Source organism: Halichoeres trimaculatus, unplaced genomic scaffold (genome assembly GCF_033239565.1).
Source record: "Halichoeres trimaculatus isolate MK-OKI-2021-1 unplaced genomic scaffold, fHalTri1.1 fHalTri1_scaffold_5, whole genome shotgun sequence".
NCBI lineage: Eukaryota > Metazoa > Chordata > Actinopteri > Labriformes > Labridae > Halichoeres > Halichoeres trimaculatus.
In genome coordinates this window covers 32884126-32897449 of record NW_027437183.1, presented here as the reverse complement: position 1 = coordinate 32897449, position 13324 = coordinate 32884126, and the positions used below count along the sequence as shown (strand labels likewise).

Sequence of the window (13324 nt, the reverse complement as noted above, 5' to 3'; positions counted from 1 at the left end):
AAAAATGTTACAGAAAGCAGTAAAAGCAACCAAAAGACGAAGAAGTGAAGTCACACGGACCAAACATAGGGACCAAAACAATGGCGGCCCGAAAGTTACGAATGGAGGAGAAGGAATTATTATGTTTACTGTTGTTGAGCAGACAAAAGCAGCGCCGGAGAAGAAGGTGGTCTGTCCGCCCATTGCATGCAGCAAGGCATCGGGATGGGGAACACACCCAACTCGTAAAACCCATTCGGGCTGCAGATGAGGAGTTCAGTGCCATTTGATGGTCTTAATGACTGCTTAATGATGGATTATATAAATGTTCATATGAGCGTATCAGCTCAGCAAGTCTAAAGGCGCCACTAGTGGCTCTTGCAACACGTTTAAAAATTTTGGAGGTGCACGACCACGTGAAGCGCCAGCGCGCCCTACTGTCGTGAAGTGCGTGTTGACGTCATTCATGGCGCATGAACCATACGACCACGCAACTGCATCAGATATAAACTAGGCTTTACTGTCCATAAGTGAACTACGAATCCCATAAAGCATTGAGACTGAATCATCCAATCACTGAGCTTGAAAGCTGTTGATCAATCACTCACAGTGATCTGAATCTCACCTACATGGTGATGTTTTCAGGCTTTAGCTTATTTATTTATCAATAACTTTTGATCAGTTCACATTCATCTTTCTTTCATTGTTTTTCTGATTTAAGTAGCGAGAAGACCAGAGAATCAAAGGGGGAAATACGAATAGGCTGTTTCTTTGTGGAAAAACACTGCTCATGTCATTGTAAAAATAAAATGAAAATAAAATAAAAAGATAAAATAATAAAATGATTGTTGATGTGAAAGCTGAGGGAAAGGAGTGTTTAGTTGTTCAATGGGAATAATTCTCACAGCATCAGTTATCGATGTGGACGGGTTTATACTGAAGTGGATGACGCACTGCCGAAGTGATTCTGAAAAGGGTTGGCACGGTTTCAACAAAAGAAATTCAAAAAATTGTGCGTGTTTTTTGAATGAAACTCCAAAGACATTGTTTTAGAGCTGAAGTTTCACTGAAGATTAAAAAAAATAACGCTTAATCCTACTGTCAACAAAAGCTGCTACGCTGGGATCTCTTCCTGGCTTGACTTTATGTAGCTACTTTAATGTTTGTTGTTTAACATTTATATGCTCCCATTGGCTCAGATTATAAAAAACAACAAAGTCAGTTACCATAACTATGCTGACGACACACAGTTATACATTTCAGTGTCACCAGGTGATCATGGCAGCATACAGGCTCTGGGTAAATGTATTGAACAGATCAATGATTGGATGAGCCTAAACTTCCTCCAGCTAAACAAAGACAAAACTGAGGTTGTTGTTTTTGGAGCCAAATCAGAGAGAGTCAAAGTCAGTGAGCAGCTCCAGATATTACAGTTAAAAACCACTGACCATGCCAGAAACCTAGGCGTGATCATGGACTCAGATCTGAATTTTAACAAACACATTAAGACAGTTACAAAGTCAGCCTACTATCACTTAAAGAATGTTTCCAGGATTAAAGGACTGATGAGTCAGCAGGACCTGGAAAAACTGGTCCATGCTTTTATCTTCAGTAGGCTTGATTACTGTAACAGCATCTGTACAGGTCTCCCTAAAAAATCAGTCAGACAGCTGCAGCTGGTTCAGAACGCTGCTGCTCGAGTCCTCACGAAGACCAAGAAAGTGGATCACATCAGTCCAGTTCTGAGGTCTTTACACTGGCTTCCTGTTTGTAAGAGGATAGAGTTTAAAACACTCCTGTTGGTTTACAAAGCTCTGAATGGACGAGGGCCAAAATACATCAATGATCTTCTGGTCCCTTATGAACCACCCAGACCACTTAGGTCTTCTGGATCAGGTCTGCTTTCAGTCCCCAGAGTCAAAACTAAACATGGAGAGGCAGCATTCAGCTTCTATGCTCCAAATATCTGGAACAAGCTGCCAGAAAATATTAGGTCTGCTGAAACTCTGAGCTCATTTAAATCCAGGTTGAAGACCCACCTTTTTACAGCTGCCTTTTATTAGAGCATTTTAACAAATCATTTTAATATCTTGTCTTTAATTTTGCACTGCAAATTTTATCTTAAAATCTGTTTTTCAAATCTGTTTTTAAATCTGTTTTAAAATCTGTTTTAAAATCTATTTTAATCTTGTTTGTTTTTTTGTCGTTGTTTGATTTATTGTATCTTTTTAATTAATCTCATTTCTAATTGAATTTTAATTGTTTTCTATAACTTGTTTTGTCTGTAAAGCACTTTGAATTGCATTGCTGAAATGTGCTATAGAAATAAACTTGCCTTGCCTTGCCTTTAATGTTTAAGATGACAGAAGACGAAAAAAGCAATAACACCTTCTATAACAACAACAACAATAATAATAATAATAAAAGTAATAATAATAAAATTTATAAAATGTATAAAAAATGACACAGAAAAGAAATCACAGAATTCATCTTCTAATAAGGTATAACAAATGAAATGCATGCACATATTTTGCAGGAGAACATTTTGGATTAAATGAGTCACAATATTAATTTCCTTAAAGTTCATGATTTCACATTTTTTACATACAACCCCCCAAGATCATGCACTGTATCCATGGCAACCAAAAGCGTGACCTTTGAACCAGGTTACCTTAACGCTCTGAACTTGCATTATTCCAACCAGAAACTTCACCAGCTGATTTCACTGATTACCTCACATTCAAGCAGGGACTAATCAGTGAAATCAGCCGGTGGAGTTTCTGGTTGGAAAGAAAACCTGCAGCCTCTTGGCCCTCCATGGCACGAGTTTGAGACCCCTGCTGTAAACAAACTGGACAGGCTGTCAGACCCGTCGCAAACTGCTCAGCTGATAAGTATAAATCTTAGAAAAAACGCAGTCTTTACCAGAAAATGCACACCTGGACACCTTTGAAGAGGAACACCTGTGGACAGGGTGGAAATAGACTTTAGGAGGGGCAGGTGTTTAAAGTTAAAAAGGGAGCACATGGAGCACAAAGTTAAAACGCCACACAGAAAGTACATACCTTGCAATATAACTGTCTGAATTGTAGAAACCCATATTCATAAAGAATGTGACAGAATCATTGTACCATATCATTGTATGTGTATGTTTGACCTAATGGCTGAGGACACTGAACAGCTTCTGTTGAGGGGTTGGTGAGGAGGGTGCTGGTGCTGATTCTGTTGAAAGTGGACTGTATTCATCTGGGTGTAGAAACTAAAAGGAGCATGGGAGAAATAGTAGCTGATGAAACAAGTGTTATGTGATCATGACAAGATGCAAAGATTAACAGCACTGAAAATGACTCCCTATATCTGACCTGTCAAACTGTTGTGTGTGTGTGTCTGTCTGTCTGTCTATGTTTGTCAGTGTCTTCCTGTGTCTTTTTTTCACATCACAGTGACATTTTACCATGCTGCAGTTATAACAGCAACTTTCTGTTGCCCATGCTCTAGAAAATGTCGATGACTTCACTGAGGTTGACTGGAATTTACTTTTCAATCACCAGTAAAGAAACTCGGACAACCTCTCCTCAGAGCAAAGTTTTGTTTTCGCTTCAGTTTGGAGAATGAACATTCAACAGTTGCTGAGACAGAGGATGCTTATTGCTCACTTTAACTTCAGTCTTTTTGCAAGAATAAACTGTGCACAAACTAAACACTACCACTGCAAAACCTACTCACTAGACCAGTTGATTGTCCGCCTGTCAGCAGTAGGCATCGGCAATTACAGCCAGGGCAGCGCTTAGCTCAAGGCATGTCAGGTCAGGTCGTGGATCATGTGACCAAACAAGCTAAATCTAAATTATCTGAATTTGATTTAATATTAGATAATTTTGGGCAACACAGCCAGATTTTTCACACACTCATTCCCTTAAATCCAAGTGACGACTTTGATTTTTTGGCCAGGCAGTGTATTTGATTCAGTCAGCTTACTGGGAAGCTACATGACTTACAAAAACATCTTCAGGACAACCAGAAACCCACTCCTTCCAGAGAATCTATTATCAATCGATCAAAGGTTAATCATGAATAAAGGACTCACCATGTCATCCAGATAATCATTCAATTCAATTGTTGTTTTAACATGTTTTCCCTAAGTATCTCCTAAAAATATAACTAGCACTCTACATTGCAAGTTTTCTGGTAGAAAAAGGTTAGTTCACTTCAGACGGTCTTTGAGGTGTCTATTCAGATAACCAGCTAAACATTTCAGCAGTTTACATTTCCATATTAAAAGCCAAGGTTGATAATATGTGAACAGTCAAGAAAATATGCGGAGCGACTCGCTGGATATTCAATTTTCAGATTATTAGTGCTGGTTAAACTCTCAAAGTTGTGCTGAATTTAAGGTAACTAAAAATTCAACATGTGGGTACTGTGCATATAAGTTTGAGAGCTCTGACTCAAAAATTCAGTGAGTTAGAGGTGCTGAAAGAAAAAGTGTTACAACCATACCTGGTCTCCCCCACCCTTTAAGATGAGTCTTTTGAGCTGTGGCCAGAAGCCCCCCACCCCATCAACACTGTCTCCAGCAGAGGCGTTTCTTCCGTCGCTAAAAAAAAAGATACTGTTTCATACATAAAGAGATGGGTTCAAACACAAAGGAGGTCACATTTTTGAGTATACCGCACACCCAATAATCAACGGAGCTTCCTGTGTCTTTCTCCCACCTGAGTTTTACCTGTGTTTCGCAAGTTTTTATTTTGTTTGGACTTCACAAATGTTAATCCTCGGAACACTGAGATGAAATTTAAATTGTTTTCTGTCCAATTTCGGAAGTTGTTTAGAATATTTGCGAAGTTATTGACAATTACATAGTAACGGTATTTTTCCCGCCTCAGGAGCAGGCTATGCTCGGCTGCCTGTCTGCTTCTCACGGTAAAAAAAAAAAAAAAGGGTTTGTACACCCGAGTGTTGTCTGTCAGGCATGTCGCTAAATCCCGTAATGTTGTTTGATAAGGCTCCCTCCAGCTTTCTGTGTCTTCCTCCCACCTGAGTTTTAGCTGTGTTTCGCAGGATTCATATTATTTGAAGTCTATATTCTTGGGACCCGCAACAGGTGTTGTTACTTGTTTGCGCCGACAGAGCGCAGCAATGATTTTTACTTCATGTTGGATGCCTGCCACGACACGCTGTATGTTCACTTGGTTACGGCTGAATACATGCCCCAGTGAGAATTCGTCGTCCCATCATTTCAAGTCCTCCTCAGGCAGTTATTAGGGGTCATAAACAACTATTTACAAGTGCTGTGGTTGGTCGGGGGGTTGGAAACGATGTGCTGAGCACCGTGTCCTGGACTTACGCAGTAAATAAAGGTATTTATTTTTGTCTTTACGGTAACCGTCTGACTCAAAGGCTACCCAGAAACGATGTGTGGGTGTTTGTGTGTGACATGGGTGAAAGGTGTATTGATATTTGGCAGAGTCTAATTTATCCGGGCTGTTGAGTAGACTCATAACATTCAGCCATGGACCGTCCGGGGGTTCTGATGTGGACATGGACACTGTGTGTTTACCTGAGTTGGACGTGTGTGGATCAAGCTGTCGCAGGGCCGTGAGTTCACCGAAAATATCCAAAAACTAGCACGATATTCAGATGATTCTTGAAAAAAGTTCTTTAGAGTGTCAGAACTCCTTGTTGTAATACTTTTCAAGACATTCACTGTGTGTATTTCTACCTGTGTGTAGGCAGTACATGGTAGCTATTCCTGCAGTCATCGAGGCCGGAGCTGAAACATCTTTGTGTGCAAGTCTCATGAAGCCCAACGAGACTCTGGTCACGACCGTCATTTTAAGGTCCCAAAACCAAAACATGACCCTGATGGAGGAAACCTCCAGTCTTGCATTTCACACCTGCATTAAGTTTCAGGTCAGCTGACTAATTTTGTTTATTTTCTGAATATACCATATGTATAACATCCTTTAATTCAGAGCCTGTAAATTGTAACTTAAAAATAATGTTTAACACAGGCCAGTTCAGGTAAGTGAAGTTTTTTTTTTTTAATACTTATATTTTATTCGCTTTTTTATGAGGTTACAGGAAAAAAAACATTATCTTACAACTTGGTGTCAGTTAACAAAAGTTCATATAGCCTCCTTGGAAATAGTCAGTTCTCCTCAGTCTTTCGGGTGGGTTTTAAAGTCCATCCACTTTTTCCATTTCTTTTGACAAATAGATTGTTGAAGTCTCAAATTGTGTGTAAAGATCCCCATGTCATGTAAATTCTCTACAATGTCCATCCAGTTATTCAGAGTGGGAGGGTCCTCCTTATACCATTTTCTTGTTATGGCTTTCTTACATGCCACAAGTAATATTCCAGCCAGGTATCTCTTTGTTTTGAAGAATTTCTTGTGTTAAGTTTCCCAAATACAACACTTCACATGTCTTAGGAATTACATAACCCAAGATTGCTTTCATTGCTTTCCACACTTCATCCCAGTACTTGTTCATTTTTACACATTGCCAAAACACGTGAAGTTGGTTTTTAAACATGAAAAAATGTCAGCAGTAGGTAGTTATTGTTGGTATTGTTTTATGTTATCATACACACCTGATAGTTTAAAAAAAATGTGATCTTCTTATTTTAAGGGGCTGTGAGGAGTTCCTAAGGGATCTTGCCAAAGTCTCCCTTGGTTAAATGTATGGTGGCCCTGAAGGGCAAAGGGGAATAAATATTTCAAAAGCAAAAAATAAATTTCAGAAAATGAATGGTGGGTGCTTGAAACTTTTTTGGTGATTGGTGAGAATTATTTTGTGATCAGTGAAATTTAATTTGTGATCCATGATTCTTATTTGCAGCATGTGAAATGCACTTGTGTTTTTTGAAATATATATTTTTGTTCTTTTAAATCTATTTATGTTCTGTGAAATGTATTTGTGGTTTGTTAAATGTGTTAGTGCCTCTGAAATGTATTTTGCGCTTTTTGAATATTTATTCCCATTGCCCTTCAGTGCCAGTAATTCAGGTTACAGGTTATTTTAAAATGCTTCTTCTTTGCTTCCCAATCGGGTCGAGCAGAACTGGAATGATTTACGGCACCTCTAGGTCTCTATGACAACACCACGCCGGTTGATGAAGTTTAGTAATGAGAAGAGAGATCTGTGTTTTTATCTGCTGAAAATGATTGCTGTGATTGATTTTGTTGTGATGGTGGACACAGGAGCCTAACTGTCAGACAGAAAAAGGACAGAAGAGCAGAAGAAAGATAAACAGGAGAGTTATACGGCTAATTAGCCTTTAGCTCAGGCTGTATAACTCTATATAGCTGCCAGCTGTGCTAAATATAAACAGCTACTAAACTACTTACAAACTGAGAAAGTTTACTTGTAACGTTAGCCTGCAGATACCTTGGAGCACGGGGCTGCTAGCAGTGCTACACATATACATATATACATATATATAGCAGGCTACTTTAACGTTTGCTTGATGTCACATTTCAAACATTATCTCTATGTAACTGTACTGATAAATACTTAACCTCAGTGCGTTGTATCCAGAAAAAAGTTGCCTTGGACAAAAAAAAAAATTGTTTTCATCTTATCTCCATTTAATTCTAAAACAAACACACGCCTTGCTAAAAGTAATTTCTGACAGTGTGTGTGAGACTCCAGGCCAGAAGGTAGTGGCAGTCTAATTAAAACAGATCCTCCTCACAGCATCTTTAATGTAAGAAGAAACAGCATGATATAATAATAAAATGATGTTTTTTATTGGAACAGTTTTTACAAGAGGTCTTTGACTGAGTGATGATCATTTCTCAGATTGCTTGAAAACTATCTTTCTCTCTCAGCCTCCTCTGGTGCAGAATGAAGTTTGGAGGTTGGAGGTGGAGGTGCGGGGACAAACATTTTACTCAAAAGAAGTCAGAAAAGTCATCATCAAAACCTACGCACCCCGCACATTCATCCAAACCGATAAACCCATCTACCTCCCTGGACAAACAGGTAACTTTTATTAGTTTATCCACACTATGGCACCAAGACATGAGCTGTTTTTCATGTTTTATCACCAATCACCTTCTTTTGAATATTAGTTGGGGGTAACGAAAATAGCTGCTATTTTGTTTTTAATTATAGATTTCAATAATTGGATAGATTTTTCCTGATGGGTTTCCATGATGTGTGTTACTTTATACACATTGTGTTAATGTAAGTGTAAAGCACCGTTTCCACCAAGTGGTTCAGTTCGGTTCGTTTCGGTATGGCGCGCATTTTGTGGTGTTTCCACAGACTAATCCTGGGACAGATCCCCAAATAACCGAGACAAGCCTCCCCACTTTTTGGCACCCTTCTGTTGGGGTGCCAAACTAAACCAATCTAATCCCAGAAGAAGGTGTAGCTACAACACTGCACTTCATAGCCCTCTCTGAAACAAAACTTGATTGTGCTTTGTAACAAAGAGCCACATGGAAATCACAAAGAAGATGAATTGTCGGATGTTTCCCATTGTTGCCCTTTGTTTACTGTGTCGCGTGTTTCTTCTTTGTCGGATTTATTAGCTTGGTACACTGTCGAGCTGCTATGGCGTCACGGTATTATGTAACTGATGCTGTTGGCATCCTGCCTACACGCCCCCTACCACAAAGGGGCACAGTTGGCTGTGGAAACAAAAAACAGGACCAGTCTTAGCCGAATCAACCCGTACCAAACCGTACTGATGTAAACCAGACTGCTTGGTGAAAACGGTGCTTAAGGTAAAGTTGCAACCTCTGTTGCTGAAAATTCAATCAATCAATCAGTCTTTATTTATCTATCACCAAATCATAACAAACATGATCTCAAGACACTTTCTGGAAACATTAAGAGGCATCAAGACAAGATAAGGAGTCTGATCTCATCTTAACCCACCATGAACACAGTACTTTGCAGCATTTAGCAAGTTTCAATGGAGAGAAAAACTTCCCTTTAACAGGCAGAAACCTCAGACAGAACCAGACACTTATTAGACAGATATCTGGGGAGACTGGGATGGGGTTAAAAAGAGACAGATAGAGGACCGGGGGTAGGGGGGTGTAGAGAGAAGGAGAAGGGGGAATGATGACAGAAGGAAAGGGAGAGGGAGACACACACACACACACACACACACACACACACACACACACACACACACACACACATACAGTTTAAAGTTCAGCGTTGTGGCGATGGTTAAGGTGAAACTATGGGCAGGCCGTCCACATCACTGATCCAGAGGAACCTTTGAGACAAACTCAGAGCTCCCAGAGAGGTGTATGGTGTTGTGGCAATTTTCCTGTTTCTGGTGAAGAATGAAATAGAGACTTCTGCCAGCCAGCAAGGTTTTATTTTCCTTTGCAAAGAAAAAGGTCAGTCAACACGCGAGCGGTCAAAGTGAAGAAAAGACCCCGAACCTAGTTCGAGCTCAACATTTATGCTTGAGAGAAACGCCCCAAAAGGTACTGTTCACACCCCTCTGTCTGCTTCAGGAAATCACATTGAGATCAGAGGCCTAGAATTTGGGCTGAAGGTGTTAGAAGTCTAGACAGAAGACAAAAGGGTCTGGATGCTTATTGAAGAATCAGGAGATGGGGTGTCTCAAGGAAGCAGGATATGGGGCATCTCAAGCAGTGAAAACAAAGACAATAAAATTACCATTACAATGGTCAGTCACTGTAACAGGACATGGGTTAGGGTTAGGGTTACCCTAACCCTAACCCTAACCCTAACCCTAACCCTAACCCTAACCCTAACCCTAACCTAACCCAAGACTAGAAGTTAGACTGACAGATAGAGAGGGAAACAGGAGCCCTGAGTGTCAGTTTCCCCCTGGCAGTCTAAACCTATAGCAGCAAAACTAAGAGCTGGTTCAGACCTGATCCAGCTCTAACTGGTATGTTGAATTAATGCCGCTCTAGGCGTGCAGTGTGTCCACTTCAGGCTGGCTCAAAAAGTTAAGTAATCCCCTCTGAAGCCCAAATTAAAATATTCATCTTTAAAGCAAAAACAAATATATTTACAGCCTGGATTGAAAATAGTTTTGTTTCTATTTCTTATTTCTGTGGAGACTGCCTACACTAGGGCTGTATTTCCTGAACACATCCTTTAGGTTATACAAGGGATAAGAGTTTTGTCCATTTTTAAATTTGGGGCACAGCCGACCTGACAGACAGGTCAGTCCTCTTTCATGTTTGCTAGAAGGCTAAAGTCTATCCCGACCCAAGCTCTTGGCTAGCCTGCAGCTTGATCCATCTTTAACTTGAGTCATCATTTCCAAAATAGCAAATATCAGTTTGTCTTTGAAACACCTCTTTAGAAACCAGTGTATAAAGCCAGTGAGGCGTGCATGCTTTCGTCAGCTGTAGAAATAGACCATCTGATATGTGCTCTAACTGAGGTGTGAAGTGAACTGAAGTTTATTTCGCACCCTAGTGTTGGCCTCATTTGTCAACGCCAAGTTTGCCTCCTGATGTGCCCCAGGCAGCAGCTCTTTCTGGCAGGATAGGAGAGTTTGTTCATGATAGGTATTCTTAAATATGCAACCACATCAATTGAAATCTGACTGCAGTAATTATTTAAATTATGAGCATCTGAAATCCAGCTTTTTTTTTTTTTGGATTAGATAAATTTAAAAGGTACAAGTAACTTTTTGTTAATTTCTCAGTACATTTCAGAGTCATATCACTCGACAGCAAGCTCAGACCTGCCAATCAGTCAGTGAGTATTTGACCAGCCTTTCCCTTCTCTTTTTTAAAATCTTATTAAGATCTGCTGGAAAACCCACAACACAATCTGTGCCAGCTGTTCAAAAGATAAGCATCATCACAGCTGTGTTTGAGATTTCATTAAACAAGATAATATGACAGAAAAACTGAACTTTCTTTAACTTTTGTCTCTTTTTTTCCTTTTTCTACAGTACAATGTCATTGAAATTGAGGTAAGACCACACACACCTTTTTTTTGGTGAAAATTCAGGTTGGTAATCAGTTGAAGCTTTCAAGCAACAGAGGATTCACATTAATCCCCAATGTATGTGAAAAACACAGGATTCTGCAAACAACAGAGTCGGACAGTGGCTAAAGCAAAGCTCCAATGGCAAAATAGTGCAGCTTTCTTACTCACTGAACTCTGAGGCCCGTGAAGGAACGTACAAAATCATCGTGCAGATTGGTGGACAGAAACTTGAACATAGTTTTAAGGTGGAGAAATATGGTGAGTTAAAACTTTTTCATTTGTGTTGCATTTGTAACAAAGCAGCAGTGCTAATTCATCAAAGTTTCTCTGCAGTTTTGCCAAGATTTGAAGTAAAAATCAAGACCCCTGATGAAGTTAGCATTGGGCAAGAAGACATCAGAGCTCAAATATGTGCAAAGTAAGTCAAAGCACAGTCCTCACTTTTATGAATGATACAACAAACTTAAAACTCACCTTTTATCTAATGTAAGATAAAAGGTGTGAAACAGAGATATTTATTCTTTTTTATTTCTTTGTATCAGTCGCATGCATGTCGACCGCATAAACAGCATTTAGGCCCCGTTTACACGACAACGTTTCATCTGAAAACGCTAAAACGCAGTGAAAAAATCTGCATTTACACGGAAGCGCCAATTGACTAAAATAGCTGTAGTGAGCATGCCAGACCTGTAGGTGGTGCTATAACTGTCTTGTCCAGAAACCGCTTTGGGGGATCTTCTCCAAAGTAGAGTTGAGCCGGTCATCTGGTGTATACTAGTATTCTGATGGAATACTAAGGTAAAAAGTGGAGTAACAGATGCACATTTTGTATAAAGACAGTCAGCAGATTCAGCAGGTTGAGCAGCACAAGCACAACATGGTAGTTTGCGACGATCGTAACAATGGTACTGTTGTCCTGTTGAATATGCGAGCGCGAGGTGGAGAGTGACGCTTACTGTTTACACGGCAACGGTGTCAGGAGCGTTTCAGAAAAATCCCACTCTGGAGGCCATTTTCAAAAGTTTGCATTTTAGGTCAGCTAAAACGCCGTTTCCCCGTGAGCACGAGGCTGAAACGCAACAAAACTTTTAAAACCATTGTGGTGTTAAGTGCCCCTTAGCTCCAGTCATTCAGATGAGTTAGCGTTTTTTATACGCTAAATTCAACCTGTTAGAAGCATCAAAATGTGCGGTTGTTCTCTGTGGTCAGTTATTAGAAACGATACTATACAACAGAGGCAGCGTCTATTAAGTTTTGATCGCTATAGCACAACTGGCTTTTGGAGATAATAGCGACCATGCTAACTTGTGAGTGACTTTCAGTCGACGGTAGCAGTGATAAACCATAAACTGTATAGAGAGTGGACAGTGTTGCTCTGCCATTTACCATTGTATGGTTCTATGCTCAGAACGCACGGGTGACGTCAGCGACGCTTCGTCCATTTTTTTTTACAGTCTATGGTTTTGAAGCATAAATACCCCTGTTACAGGCGCCACCACTGAAGCAGTTGTGCAGCCAGAGTCTGCGCAGTAGAGACTGTAAGGGATTCTTGGAGAACGGCAGCTGTCAATCATTGTTCAACGTTACGTAAAGCCTTGTTTTCAACCTCGTATAACTAATGAAAACAAAACTTTCAGAAATAAAAGAGAATTTGAATTCAAGACAGCCAAATAATATCTTCAAATCACCACAACAATCGGACATAAGAAACATTTCTACAATGTGTATTAATTTTTTACAGTTTGACCACAGCTCATCTGACTGGAGAGCCAGATTTTCTAACCTATAACGCAGCCAGCCACCAGGGGGAGCAGTTTTTGTGGAGACCTCACTTCTAGCCAAGCAAGAGCACATCCATTTTTCTTACAGTTTATGTGATTAACGGTCTACAGTCACTGGTAACAGAGTCACACTTTACACTGATACGCCAGCGACGTCTGGGTGTGTGTAATTAATTGTGTCTTCTTCATCCAACCTCAGCTAACCAGGTTTGACAGCAAGCAAGCAAACAACATTAACTATCTATTAACCCTGAAATACTCAACCATCAATATTCTGATTCGTTATAGTTCTCTGGACATAGTTTTCTGGTTCTTTTATTGTGAACTGGGTCACAGTCTGATAAGTGTCCACGGATAATGCAGTCATGAGCATGGAGTGACAGTCGTGTGTTTAAATTGCTCTCTGGGTACACGCCGGATTTCTCCTCTAAAAACGTCTGTCCACTTGCTGATCTCTTCTGTCCACTCACTGCTATTTCACAAACCTGGGAGCCATTAACCATCCGTCAAAGTGATGATATTAAGTTAAAAAACATGTTTTTTTGGTGGTTAACTCCTCCACGTCAGTTGACAAACCATTATACTCCGCAGTGCTTCTGCACCCAAGTTGC

The 13324-nt window shown here is 40.1% G+C and overlaps 1 protein-coding gene across 3 annotated transcripts in view; it reads left to right on the top strand.

Annotated features, from left to right (window-relative positions):
* Nucleotides 1-5142: 5142 nt before the first annotated feature.
* LOC141790987 (alpha-2-macroglobulin-like) overlaps nucleotides 5143-13324 on the top strand; it is a 41208-nt gene continuing 33026 nt past the window's right edge. Inside the window, exons 1-8 of one of the 3 annotated variants that reach the window (XM_074671164.1) lie at nucleotides 5143-5339; nucleotides 5475-5577; nucleotides 5712-5892; nucleotides 7815-7968; nucleotides 10643-10695; nucleotides 10895-10915; nucleotides 11025-11190; nucleotides 11266-11350. In XM_074671164.1, the coding sequence (XP_074527265.1) occupies nucleotides 5492-5577; nucleotides 5712-5892; nucleotides 7815-7968; nucleotides 10643-10695; nucleotides 10895-10915; nucleotides 11025-11190; nucleotides 11266-11350 (746 nt within the window). In that variant the 5' untranslated portion in view covers nucleotides 5143-5339; nucleotides 5475-5491. Of the gene's footprint in view, nucleotides 5340-5427; nucleotides 5578-5711; nucleotides 5893-7814; nucleotides 7969-10642; nucleotides 10696-10894; nucleotides 10916-11024; nucleotides 11191-11265; nucleotides 11351-13324 lie in introns of all 3 variants that reach the window. The other 2 variants (XM_074671162.1, XM_074671163.1) reach the window with 2 other exon arrangements.